The 14013-nt window shown below is 38.9% G+C and overlaps 2 protein-coding genes across 5 annotated transcripts in view; one reads left to right on the top strand and one right to left on the bottom strand.

The window, feature by feature from the left end:
- The window catches only part of DNAAF6 (dynein axonemal assembly factor 6), a 37092-nt gene extending 26310 nt beyond the window's left edge, over positions 1-10782 (bottom strand). The window contains exons 1-3 of one of the 2 annotated variants that reach the window (XM_058713508.1): positions 10696-10782; positions 4539-4706; positions 484-556 (exon numbers count right to left, since the gene is read on the bottom strand). In XM_058713508.1, the coding sequence (XP_058569491.1) occupies positions 484-556; positions 4539-4703 (238 nt within the window). In that variant the 5' untranslated portion in view covers positions 4704-4706; positions 10696-10782. Of the gene's footprint in view, positions 1-483; positions 557-4538; positions 4707-9993; positions 10141-10695 lie in introns of those variants that run through there. The other variant, XM_058713507.1, reaches the window with a different exon arrangement.
- Positions 10783-10924: 142 nt separating this feature from the next.
- Positions 10925-14013, top strand: part of NUP62CL (nucleoporin 62 C-terminal like) — an 84772-nt gene continuing 81683 nt past the window's right edge. For 2 of the 3 annotated variants that reach the window (XR_009257006.1, XM_058713026.1), the window contains exon 1: positions 10927-11112. The gene's annotated coding sequence lies outside the window, so the exon portion shown is untranslated. Of the gene's footprint in view, positions 11113-14013 lie in introns of all 3 variants that reach the window. The other variant, XM_058713027.1, reaches the window with a different exon arrangement.

Here is a 14013-nt window from a genome sequence, read left to right as displayed (position 1 = left end):
GGCAGAGACCTTTCTATTTTGATCTTCATCATAGTCCCAGAGGTGATCATAATGCCTGGCATATAACAGGCTTTCAATAAATATTTGTTGAATGAATTAATGAATCCTGTGAAATTGCCAGAATATAGCAGATATAGCAGGGTAGAAAGTGAAGAAGCTAAGCAACTTGGTAACTAGACCCTAAATTATAAAAAAGTTATTTAACCACACATGACTTTCTTGGTTTAACATCTCAGGAAATATGCCAAAAAATGAATGTGAATAATTCAAGGCGAATTAATTTCCATTAGTAGAAAAATGACTTACCTACAATAGTAGAGTAAAAACATCATCTTATATGTAAATGGCTGTTCATCATTTCCACAATTATTTGAGTTCATCTCTGACAAATCCTAGTGTTAATATTACTCTCCCTACAATTTTGCTCCCAAAGAAAAGATTATACCAATTATAGTGATCTATATGCTTTGTTAAATAACTTACCTTTGAGCTCTTCTATTCTTGGTGGTCCAATATTCCCAGGACCCATGGCTCCAAAAGCAGATGAACAATTTGGCTGGGAGAGAAGAAAAAAAAGCCCAACATTCTGTAATTACTACTTGTTCAACTTACGTGACTGATAATACTTGAAAGTTGGTAAGCTTTCCATCTCAAATTTCATAGTACTTCTTATTTAATTAAGCATCGTTGTTATACAACAGAGAGACAGATGTCAAGTATTATTTAGAATGTGTTTTCCTTGTCCTTTCAAAAAGTATTTAGTTTAATAGACCCTAAGGCAGTCTTTGATCAGACTAAATCCCCAGTTCCAGCCCAGTGAATCATGTATCCCTGCAGATAGGGGGATGAGACACATTCATCTCTTTGAAGGTCAGAACAAAGTATTAGTGTAAAAGCATCGACAATTTTGGGTTTGGGCAGTATCTGGTCATAGGTAGAAGATGGAAACAGATGGGAAAGTTTTATAGAAACAAAAACAAACCACTAACTAGGGTCTTAAGTATATACATATCAAAGAACTCATTCAAAACTCCTGTTAACAGATTTTACTTCTTTTCCACTGTGGGTATGAAACCCTTCCTCGTCACACCACCTCATGACACTGAACTAATGGATTTAAACAGCAACCCCCAATGAATAGCGTCAAATACATGCTAAACCACTTCAGTCATCTTACGAGTTGATTTTGCCATCCTTTGTGCAAGGAAACATACCCCCACAGGGCTGCTACTCTACTCCCCAGTACAAGAACAATTTTCCTTTTTTCACTGAAGTATAACACATATTACACCTTCAGTATAGCAGCAACTGCCTCATTGGTCTTTCTCAGTGGTCTTTTGATATCTCAAGAAAACCCCAGTATTTTACTGATTGTTCTTGCTGATGCCAGATTCCGCAGCTCCAATTTACTCCATTGCTGGCAGTCAAAAAAGTCTTATCTCCTTGCATCCTGGCAAACTACCATCTCTAGCTCTCTTCTCTCAGGCCCCTGCCCCTATCTCCCAAGACTTCAGACATGCAGAAGAGTTACGATGTCCTATTTGGGCAAAAGGAATAGTGTCTGTCCTTGAAAGCCAGTGGCAAAGCTCACCTGTGTCTTTATTATACTAAACTATTCCAACAGCTATAAATCAGAAACTAATCTGTAACATCTCAATGGTTTCTGAGACAGTAACCATTCTTTTCCAAAAGGTGCTTCAAAAGTGCTATGTCTGCGGTTAAAGTGTTACAGGTATTTTTATGTGAAAATCCCAAGACAGTATTTTGTATGTTTTTTTTTCTTTTTAATCACTAAGGTCATATAAACTTGTGGTGATTTTCTTAAGTTATTAATCACTAGAATACTAATAGTCAATCAGAGTAAAGCATTTCTTGGAACATGAGGGCCTCTTGTTTTGTTGAGTGACTCCTTCCACCAAAAATTAAAATCCATACAAATAAAAACTTGAACATTCCTGAAAAAAATAAGTATGCTCTCCATGCACAGTGATGATTCAATCAGTACATCACAACAGAGGGGGAATTGCAGTTTATTAACTTAATGAAAATAAATGATTAAAAACAAAAATTTCAAGTGAAAAGATGAACCAGGATAATAAAAACATTAAAAACCCTCTTGCAAATGTTCTCTATAAAAATAATCATTTCAGCCTTTACCATAGATCCACATCCAATTATCTGAGTAATTTGTCATTGCAATTCATGCCACCTTGCAATATGTAAGAGAGTTAGAACAACTTTTTTACAATGTCTGTGGAGTGGTGAGCATTATTTCCCACAGGCCTTAAGATCCCCTTTTGAGTTTCAAAAGCAGTCTCTTCCCAGTCTCCTAGATTCTTAATGCATGATGGGGACTGTAAATAAACCAATGTGTATGCAACAGTTCTAATGCTGTTTTCAGAGAGAGTATTTTCTTTTTTTTTTTCAATATATGAAATTTATTGTCAAATTGGTTTCCATACAACACCCAGTGCTCATTCCAAAAGGTGCCCTCCTCAACACCCATCCCCCACCCTCTGCTCCCTCCCACCCCCCATCAACCCTCAGTTTGTTCTCAGTTTCTAAGAGTCTCTTATGCTTTGGCTCTCTCCCACTCCAACCTCTTTTTTTTTTTTCTTTTTCCTTCCCCTCCCCCATGAGTTTCTGTTAAGTTTCTCAGGATCCACATAAGAGTGAAACCATATGGTACCTGTCTTAAAAAAAAAAACAAAAAACAAAAAAACAGAGAGAGTATTTTCAAAACCACATCACTTTTGTAATCATTCCACAGTTCTCAAGATTCATACATGTTAAAAAATGAAAAACCATTTTTCTCCTGGAAAATTTAATCGTTCATTAGAAACATTAATTATTCTCCCACTGTTCTGATACTCCAATTCTATATCCTCTAATGATATCTGTACAGGGGTGTCTGAATGACCAATTACCTCAAAATTGCTTATAACCCAGATATACAGAATCATACATTATTACAGTAATTTTCCTCTATGAATTGTACAATTTGGTAAAATTATCCTAGTGTCTCTATTCTCCTAATCACTCATCGTTCTCCTAGAATCACCTCTAGATGCAAATAAACATCCCCATACGTAAACGCCAAAGAGAACAGGCTTTGTAACCAGGGTGAATCTTTATCTCTGAATCTGTTCCAGTTACAAGTTTCACTTGCCTTTATTCGAGATTGCTGTTTCTCAGATATTTAACGTACTTTCTGTATATGACATAACCCTACCCTTACCCTTCACAGGCTGTATCATTATTCTATTTCAGCTTCAGGCAGCAAAAATGAACCTGTCCTCCTAACTTCACTGATACATTGCTCCTAAATTTTTCTCCAATGTTTTATTTGTTGTATGTATTCAATGCTATTATTATTGTCCTGATTTCTGTTTGGCCCCTAGTAACTCCTGCCTGACCAAAGCTTCTTGGTTTCTAACCCTGGCTCCAAGTTGATTTAGTTACCATCTACACATTTTATTTTCATTGCATGTCTTAGTCTTTATTTGATTCTGTACATTCCCTCTAATTCTTCCCGGATGGTGCAAGATCAATCCAGTGTTGATCTGAGCCACCAAATCTGCTGCATATTCAGATTATACTTGTTTTTCCACACAATAGAAGAAAAGAATTTGGGGAGGAGCAAATTGATATGCCTGCTCACTGAAGATGGTTTATTTGTGGCAAACTGGTCATAATAACAACTTCACTAAAATAATTTAAAGCGGATTGACATATTCTGCTATAGTGTGAGGTTTCTGCCCCCAATTTTATTTGCCTTCACATAAGCAGTCTGACAGCCAAGATTTGCTGATACCTAAGGAGTAGGAGAATGGAGAGCAGGGGGTTACATAAAAGTATTTTGATTATTCCGGGAATACCGCCAGTGACTGTGGAGTGGCCGGTCAGTTTCTGGAACTCTCCTTCCCCAAAATGAAGCCCATGTTGCTGCTGTAAGCCTCCCTGAGGTTACCTGTCCTGATCCCAAATATTGCACAACAAATTAGACTCCACAGCTCTATCTGAACATGTATCACACAAGTCAGTTTTAGTAGGCTAAAGCTAGTTTGCCCCATTATTTGGCCCAAATTATTTTCTGTTCTGTTTTCATGTGTAGACAAGTTTTAAAAAATCAAGGAAACTGGATTATGGGGGCCTAATTAATAGTGTCTAGATGAAATTATTTGTTTATACACATACTGACTAGGCTTAAAAATCCTAGCTACCACTCATTTCAATGGTTGTCAAGCATTCTTTGGCCATAAATATAAATGACAAACATTTTGAAATGTGGCTATCGCTACCATAGTTACAGAACTATCTTCCTATTCACTGTTCAGGTAGTTTAGAAAAAAATATAATTATGTTTGCTAGAAATGTACTAGAGGTTATACTCTCATGAATAATCAGTCCTACAGCCTCCTGTGAATGTATCAGATGACACAGCCTTGCTCCCATAGCAAAGGTTGGAACGAGTTGTTCAAATACAGTTTAACAACTTAGCATGAACAGAATTGATTCATCTGTAAGTATACGACCACCTGTCCAGCCTCAAAATCATCCTCTTCAGGATAAAGTAGCTTAGAGAGAGCTTGCAGGGCTGAAACTGAAGAAATGGTTTCAATTTCCATGTTTTCAGATTCCATGTTTTCAGTTTCCATATTTTCAGTTTCTGTATTTTCAGACTCCATATTTTCAGGCTCCATATTCTGAGGAAGAACATAATCAGAGAGCGATATTTTGGTTTTCTATTTCATTGAAGACATGAAGATTGAATTTTTAATCAACCCTTGATGATGCCTAGCATATTGCCATTTGAGAATTCTAGAGGGTTGGTTCATTGACTTTAGTGAAAAGTTCACACAAAATAAATGAACTGTTTTTATGATTGTAATAGTGACACTGTATATGTTTATCATGGAAATTTGAGGAAATAATACATTAAAAGCATAAATAGGAAAATCTCAACTACCTACGATCCTACCAACCATCAGTCTTTTAAATAGTCCTTACAGTTACATTTGGGGTAGGAATTCAGAGTCCTTAAAAATCTTGAAAGTGTCACAGACTTTATTTATTTTTTTTAAACATTTTTTGTAACATTTTATTTATTTTTGAGACAGAGCGTGAACGGGGGAGGAGCAGAGAGAGAGGGAGACACAGAATCAGAAGCAGGCTCCAGGCTCTGAGCCATCAGCCCAGAGCCCGACGCGGGGCTCGAACTCACAGACCTCGAGATCGTGACCTGAGCTGAAGTCAGACGCTTAACCGACTGAGCCACTCAGGCGCCCCTAGTGTCACAGACTTTAATGAATAACCTGAATAAAGACTATTGCTAATGATTTGAACAGAAATGTAATAGGAATCTTTTCTACACCTCTGCTAATATTTTTAAACGTTATTTTATAAAATCAATTCACTGGAAACACTTCTTTAGTGCTGTTACTAAACGATCCGCTAAAATTTCTGCATTGTGCCTAGAACAGTAATACAAAGGGATTTTCAAATGTGTGCTGGTACAATCACCTGTCAAAATCAATCTGCATGCAGATGGTGTTTTACAAACCTTCTGTTTTATGTTTTACTATTATTTTGACTTTCTTTTTTAAATGTAAAACTGATCTAAATGCTTATTGGAGAAGTCAAGGGTATGAAAGAAATGTTAAATCTACCATAGGGGCAGTATATCACAGTGGTTAAGAGTAAGGTCTCTGGTGTCATGCTGCCTAGATTTCTATCATTTGCTTCCCAGCTCTGTGACACTGGCATGTCATTTAACCCCATTTTTCCTTACCTATAAAATAGGAATAATAATACTGCTACCTCATAGGGTTGTTACAAGAATTACGTAGCTAAATACATGTAAAAGAGCTTGGAACAGTGCCTGGCACATAGTAAGCACTCAACATATGTGAGCTATTGTTGGTCCTTTAAAAACTTAATTTTGCTGGACATGAATATCACTTCTAATAATGATGTTAAATAAGTTAATGATAAAACTCATTACATTGGAAACTCATTAAATTGCAAAAGGTAAAATAAGTGGTGAGAAAGCAATCTTCTCTCACAGTATGGTCTGGTAGTCTGCTATGGAAATGAATAATTGACACATATTAAATTAAACAAAGAGGCTCCTGTTTATATTTCAAAAGTTCTAGTTGATTATGTGTTCATTAAATATTTGCTGAACACTAAAAGCAAAAAAGTTTATTGACACATTTTCTACCTTTGACAGCAAAAGGGGAAATGGATCCAGATATCAGATGCAATGATATGAACAGTATTTTGAGTTGAGATTGCACAATGAGACTTTAAAAAAAAAACAAATATAATAGAAACTTTTATTATTCCACTATCTCCTACCTTACAAACTTGTGATGGCCTTATTATACAATGTAGGTGAAAGAGTTTTCTAAAATGTGAAAAGCTGTATAAAATTATTATTGTTTGGCACATGGTGCCAGCACACACAGATACTTGATGATGATGCTTGTAAGAGCTCAATGGTGAGCTGGTGATAGGGGAATAAACTGGAACCAGCCAAGCTAATGCAGAAGTGTATTCAGAAGTCCAAAATATAGTATCTGAGGTAGCAATCAGAACTGCTATTCATAGATTTTCATCTTCTTGGGAGGGACATGGCAGAAGGAGCCTGGGGACATGAGCAATGTTTCAAGGCAGAAAGGTTGAAAAGCATGGTTAGAGGGAGGTCTATATAGGTGAAGCAGAACCCTGGTCCATAGGTCGAGGTATAGGAGGCAGGATCTGGTTCTTGAGGATAATTGGAGAGTTGGCAGCTAGGGATAAAGGTTCAGAATATGGCAGCGTTCAACATCACAGCTGGAAAAGACAACCAGACATTGAATCCAAGGCTTTCTTGCGTCACTCTATGCAGCTACCTTATGAAGCAAGGCTGTCATTCAGTGGGTATGGTGGATACAGGATTTAGGGAAAGCAGATTTATTTTAAATCCCTACCAGTTGGGAAGAAGTTCTGGCCTTGTTCTCATCTGGTGAGAGGCAGGGCAGTGTGGGCAGTGGGAAGCCATACCTGTAAGCCGAGAGTCTTGAAAACTGGAGCTGGCATATAGTCAGTAGTTTATGAATACTGAATGAAGCATGATTAAATTCATACGAATGTTGTATTTCAAAGTAGTCACCTTGGAAGGTTATACGCTGATGTAAATTATGCTATCAGTGCTCAAAATATTTTGGGATTGCCTTCATATGTATTACTAAGAAAATAGGCATCCTTATGATTAAAAATCAGATTTGTCTCCAAGTGATTTCTAGATGTATCTAGGTATCACATCTACTTTCAAAATATGAAGATTTGGTACTTTGAGGAGGTTCAAAAGAATAAGTAAGCTACAGGCCTCAAGGCGATCATGAAAGAGCATTTTCAAAAGTAATTCGAGCAATACCAACAGCAAGTGGATAGACTCCCAATGTGACTGCTTTAAAGGGGATGCCACTTCTTGGGATGCATGTTCGAGTATACAACAAATCATTCACAATAATTGATAGTAACACTCTATGTATCCAAAGCATATTAGGAGTTAGACTTCTTAAATCCAAATTATGCTAGCATAAAATGGCATAGATTCACAAGTAGCTAAATTGGAGTAGAGATAGCATAATGAAATTGGCCCTTAAGCAAAAATAATTTTTACCATAGCAACTGTAATAATAACCTGCAAACACGAGATAATAAATCAAGACAAGCTTGTTATTATATTCTGAGATGTAAAGGAATCACTAGTACTTTGTGAATAACTAAATAGTTCAAAGTATCAAAAGAGAAAAACAATGATACGAATTTTTGGAAAAAATATTCTAAATTCAAGGGAAATGAAGATTCTACTAGATTTTTTTTAGAAGTTTAACAAATTAAGAATAATTAAACTATTAAAAACTTTAAAGTTTGACAAAAACAGATCACATTGGAAAAACTAAAGCAAGATGCCTTTTTACAAACTGTGCAGTGTTATTTATTTGTAGGGCTATCTTTTACCTGTAAATTTGACATATGTTAGGTTCATCGTAAGCCTGGCAACCAAGATCCTTTAGAATATTACACCCATTTAATTTCCTGCCCCTCCCTATTAATTCTCTTACATGCAATGTGTTCTGTTAAAAACTGAACTGTTTATTAAACATAGCTTATAATCTCCTGCCTTTGTACCTGAGAATGTATTTTTCCTTTTGCTTAGAGTACTCTTGTAGTGTGGTGATTAAAAAAAAAAAAAAAATTCCAGAGCCACACTGCCTGAATCTGGCATTGTCACTTAAATAGGCCAATAATACATTTAAATTAAATGTAAGCAGTAGCTTCATCAAAAACAAAATATATTGCCAAATCAACTTGAGATTTGGTTATTAGAAAATAAAATTTCTAGGCCCTCTGTTTTTATTTCTCTCGCTTTCCATTGCTAGGCTGACTCCAATGGCAGCATCTTCTGGACATCAACTTGAGCCCGTAGGGCCTTCCTACATAAAGGTGTGATTGGGGGAATCTCTCTTGGTACCAGCCACAAGAGCTAAAGAGACAGACGCTTCAGAAACAACTCGTTACCAAAACATAGAAACCAGTTAGGGCCTAGAAAAACTCAACCAGGATTGCTCCAGACCCATGGCACTAAAGCAAGATCAGTAACCTGAGATTAAGTCAGACTCTCTTTGTGACGGCTGGGGCCATGTCTTCTACTTTATTTCCCCCCATCCACAGTATCAACAGGGATGGCTCTTTGACTTGAACGAATTGGAGAAAAATCCAGGTTAAATTAGTGAAAACTCTGAATTACAGACAATTCAAAAGGAAATATTTATTAATTCAAATATGTAAAGTAAATAAAACCAGGGTAATAAAGAATCACCAAGTAGTATCCTTTGGGAACTTGTTTAACAGGTAAACACATATCCTTATGTAAAGCACTGTTGCTAGCCGAATGATTTCAAAGTATTCAAAAGCCATTTACTCTCTTAAAAAACACAAAATGAGGGGCGCCTGGGTGGCGCAGTCGGTTAAGCGTCCGACTTCAGCCAGGTCACGATCTCGCGGTCCGTGAGTTCGAGCCCCGCGTCAGGCTCTGGGCTGATGGCTCGGAGCCTGGAGTTCGAGCCCCGCGTCAGGCTCTGGGCTGATGGCTCGGAGCCTGGAGCCTGTTTCCGATTCTGTGTCTCCCTCTCTCTCTGCCCCTCCCCCGTTCATGCTCTGTCTCTCTCTGTCCCAAAAATAAATAAAAAATGTTGAAAAAAAAAAAAATTTAAAAAAAAAAAACACAAAATGAAACAAAACAAAAATCCATTTACTGTCTTAAATAATTTGGCATTTCTTCTGCAACTTTATTTACATAATACTTAGCAATTCTTATGTTAAATTCTTCTGAAAACACAAAAGTAAACATCATCTCTGCCTATGTCTGAATTAAATTACAATATACTGGCTAATTTTTACATTTTTTTACAGTATACACATCAATAATTCCCTGCTTATTAAAAATAATTCATTTTTGTCTTTGTCTTTACAATACCAAGAATTATTTCCTTTTTTAGGTCTCAAACTTTCACTGCTATAAAATGTACCAAGTCATAAATAACTATGAGGACTTAACAGAGTTTTTTTTACAAATTTAAAATACATTTAGCAGAAGATGACTTTTGAAAGTTCCTGGAATATTTCATAAAATAAATGAGATGCTTTTGATTCAATACTTCCTCTATTATTATTTTAGACAAACAATACACTTGTCAATAATTTTTTTCTCTCATTCGCATACTCCACCTTTATCTAAAAAGGAGACAGCAAATTTTCCTTCAGTATTTAGACAGTTTCTCCCTAAGTCAACAGGCCTTTTTCTTAATTTCTTTGGGAATTAGTCTCTGTTCTGAATCTTTGTCACAACAGGAAGGTCTTAGGAGAAATGACCCCTACCCCTCTGGTCAAATTCTGTTCTCTCCCCTTAATCAGATTTTATTTTTTGACACGGTTTCTTACTTTTTGACAGGTATAGTCCAACGATATATAATACTCTCCCAATCAGTCCTTGGTGAGTAGCAGGCTTGCCAAGTACAGGTAGTCTTTACACACCACGCTCTAGCCCACTTAAGTGTGGCCCGCTGTTCAGTCCTCAACGGATCTGACCAAGACCGTTGGAACCCTCAGGCCATTGTCTACGTAGCAAGCTCACGGGCCACTTCTTTTTCCCCGTTTGAACAGCGTTATACCCCCTAAAAAATATATATCCTAACCAATGCAGTCTGGATAAACCATGTCTGTACATGTAAAACAGAAGGAACAGTGGCTCCAACTTGGAGCACCCAGATCTACCTATAAGGACACAGTTTTCACTCTCAAATTAGTGTTACAACCATAAGTGTGGTGAGTTGACAGAGGCACTGGGAAGCCTTCACTTGCTCATTTTGGCTTTCAGACAGTTGAACAGCATCCATTCCCTGTATGGTAAACTGGCCCCATCTCTCACTCACACCCTGATAGACCGAGTTGTTTAAAGCCGCCTCCTGCTTCTAGTGTCTAGGGCGGGGGAATTTAGGGAAAAGGTCTGTTCTATTTGGAATTTGTGGCTTTTCTGGGTATCTCTTAGGGTGGTAAGTACTCCAGAGTTCTCCCCAGTTTCTCTGATAGCCAGGGCATTTGAGGACCCTTTCTTTTCCCTTCTTAAGGTTCGGGTTTCCTCACCTGGGTCAGTTTTCGGGTAGCTGGCGGGGCTCCGAAAATAGACTGCGGAAAGCTCTGCGTCTCTGTGTTGCCTAGGTAACAATTTTGTTGCCCCCTCCACCCACCACCTCTGGGTTCCCGCTTGACTTTCCTGGCCAATCAGAGAAGAGTTTCCTTTGAAACAACACCAGAATCAACCAATCCGGGCTCGTGCCAGTCGGGGTCAATGGCCGCCCTTTCCAGTTAACTAGGTGGACCCCAGTTAAGCGTCTGTCTCGGTTAGCGTCACTCCAGCTGCAACCGGTCCGCGGTAGACGCCGGTTTTTTCCCCTGGTCCTAGTAGGCCCAGTTCCGCCTCTCCGGCCGCTAGACAGTCTCGGAGGCCCTTCCCATTTACTTTGGGAGCCCCGACGGCGAGCGGCGGCGGCAGCCACCAAGGTAAGTTTGCAAGGTTTTCGTTTGTCCCAGGCATCGGCAGGCTTGCTCATCATTACACTTTTCCCGCACGTGAATTCCAAACCGGACGACTCCTCCTGCGGCTCCTGGGCAGCGGGAATGGATGCATAGGCTCGGTGGCCCCGGGGGGTTGAGAAGGTTTTGCTGCAGCTCTCCACGCGCTCCCCACGCCCCCTCCCTGCCCCGCGATAGAGACACAGGTTGTGGTTCGTTCAGGCTCAGCATGTGTGTGTGTGTGTGTGTGTGTGTGTGTGTGTGTGTACTCGCGCGAGCGCAGGTAAGGTGGTACCGCGCTTCTTTTCCTTAGCTCGGCTTGTGTGGTGTGTGGGGAGAGGCCGTGTAGGGTGGGAGCGCGCTTTTCATCGACTCCGTGTGTGTTGGGGGTGGGGGTGCGATCACGGTTCTTTTTCTTGGCTCAGAACGTGTGTGTGCGCTGGGGGTGGTGTGTTTTGTGTGTAAGGTGGGATCGCGTTTCTTTTCCTTTGCTGTGGGCATGACTTCTGGGCCTGAACCCCTGGGGTGAGCATCCCTGCTACACCTTGCTCCCGCTCCCGGTGACACAGGGGACCTGGTCCCGTGCTTTTTCCCGCCTTGGAGTGGAGAAATGCAGGCACGCCGCCCGCTTGCCACTGCTTGGCAATCTGCGTGTCTTCACTTCACGTAGACGTGCAGTTGTGACCCTAGTTTCCCGTGGATTGGTTTTAAGCAAAAGGGGGGTGGCTTAAAATACATTTGGAATGTTCTCAACTGGTTAGTTGTGTTTGGTAGTGGGGCCCCTAATACATTATTTGAGTGTTGTAAGCAAGGAAAGATAGGATGGCTTTCATGGATGGTTGTTACTTTTGGTTATCCAGGGATTGGAATTCGATTAATGAATTAACTAAATTTCTTTCCTTCTTTGGCTCTCATATTTTTCTAGCTTCCTCCCTATCTGGTGAAGTGAAACTTGAATAATTTGTCCATTCTCCTTGTTATATTACCACAGTAAACAAACAAACAAAATGGAAGTATAATATTTAAGTTATTGGCTAAAAGTAAAGTTACTGGCTTTTTGGCCAAATTAATTATACCACAATATCCCTTATGACTACAAATGTCTTAAATTTTGTTATTTCTCTAGATAGATAACTTGTGGAGTGTAGCTATATGCTATGCTGTCTCTTGATTGCTTTTTTTCTATTTTTCTCATTGTGCATTATTCTAAGTCGGTAATGCCTAGCTAGTACTTTTCAGACCTTTTTGCTGTGACTCACAGAAATAAAATTTATGTTGTGGCCCAGTATATACATATCCAATATATAATTGACAACCATTTCACAAAAACAATACTTACTACATGCAGTTTACTCTGATAGTCTCCATTATGTATTTTTTTTAATGTGGAGTACAAGCCAGTAATGAATCCTCACTCAGTTTGAAAAACTTCGATCTTTGGTTTTCAAACTTGTATGTGTTTAGGAATCACACAGGATGTTTGTCACTGTTGGGGCAGAAGAAAATTTTTCTCTGTCCCTCAGAATTCTGGCTGGACTAAGAATTAAATTGACATGAGACCGATTAACAGGAAAAAATCAAATTTAATTTCGTACATAAGGGGAATCCATAGACATGAAATTCCAGACTTACTACCTGTAGTTTACTCTGATAGTCTCCATTATGTATTTTTTTTAATGTGGAGTACAAGCAAAATGAAGTCTATATGTCATCCTGAACTAAGGAGAAAAGGGGGATAAGGGTCTGGGACTTCAAAGGGAAGGAGCACAACTCACAGGAAGATGAAAAAGAGTAAATGTTTGGTAAACATATGTTTGCTGGGCCATTCAGCAACTGTAGGACTTAGGACTTTAATCAAATAGGCTTTGCTTGGTTCCTTCCTGTCTACTATACCTAGTTCATGTTATAATGTAGTTATCTGTCGCGATAGCTCTCTTCCTGGAGCAGGTCCTTCATCTAAAATCTTTCAGGCAGCTGTTGCTGAGGGCAGGGAGGAGGGGTGGGGAGTCAGCTTCTTCCTGAGTCTTTGGGCTTTTGTTTTCAGACCAGCATAATCTACATACCAAAGTGGCCCATCTTAGGGCCGTCTGTCCTTGGCCCCTAAATCGCAAATGCTGATTTCCTTGGCTCCAGGATCTGGTTCTGTGTGTCTGTGGTAGGGGAAGGTGGTTCGAGTAACATTTTTGAAGTGCCTGGTTTAGTGCCAGATGCACAAGGATTCAGTAAACCATAGTTTACTTCTTGAGGAGCAAAGGCTATTTATCTTTGGGGATTTAATCACCTCTTCAAGGTTTGGCCTGCCCCTGGCAAGGTGGAATCCAATGTTAAGCACTGTTTTCCCCAGGGTTGAGGAGGTAGGAAAGTAGGGGATGAGCCCTAGATCTGAGATGAATCCGTGAGTACTTGGCTTCCCTGGAGAATTTTGTAAATACAGAAATTTAGGGATAGAAGAACACAAACATTAGAGCATTTCAATGATTATCCCAGGATCACATTGTAAGTAAGTGGATCTCAGAGATAAAGTCACTTGATGAAGTCTAATATTCTTGATAGCAGGTCAGATCTAGAGGCAGAAGTTGAAACAGGAAGAGAGCTTCTCTGACTTGCAGAGGCAACAGAATTTCTGGCTTTTGACTGCTGGCTTGGTTTTAATGAAAGGAAACTTGAGAGATCTAAAAAAATAAAAAATACACCTAAAAGATTTTGTGGGTTATAGGTATGAAAAAGGGATTTAGTTTAGCATATTTCTCTTGTAGTATATAGAACAACTGTTTTAAAACACTAACTAGTTAAGTAATTTATTCAGCCAGCATTAAAAGAAATTAAAGGTGAAAAATCTCCCTCAAATCTACTACCAAAAATATAACTGCTATTTTGTTCCCCTCCTAT

This window comes from Neofelis nebulosa, chromosome X (assembly GCF_028018385.1).
Source record: "Neofelis nebulosa isolate mNeoNeb1 chromosome X, mNeoNeb1.pri, whole genome shotgun sequence".
NCBI classification, from domain to species: domain Eukaryota; kingdom Metazoa; phylum Chordata; class Mammalia; order Carnivora; family Felidae; genus Neofelis; species Neofelis nebulosa.
The sequence above is the reverse complement of the archived record's forward strand: the minus strand, read 5'-3'. Positions and strand labels throughout refer to the sequence as shown.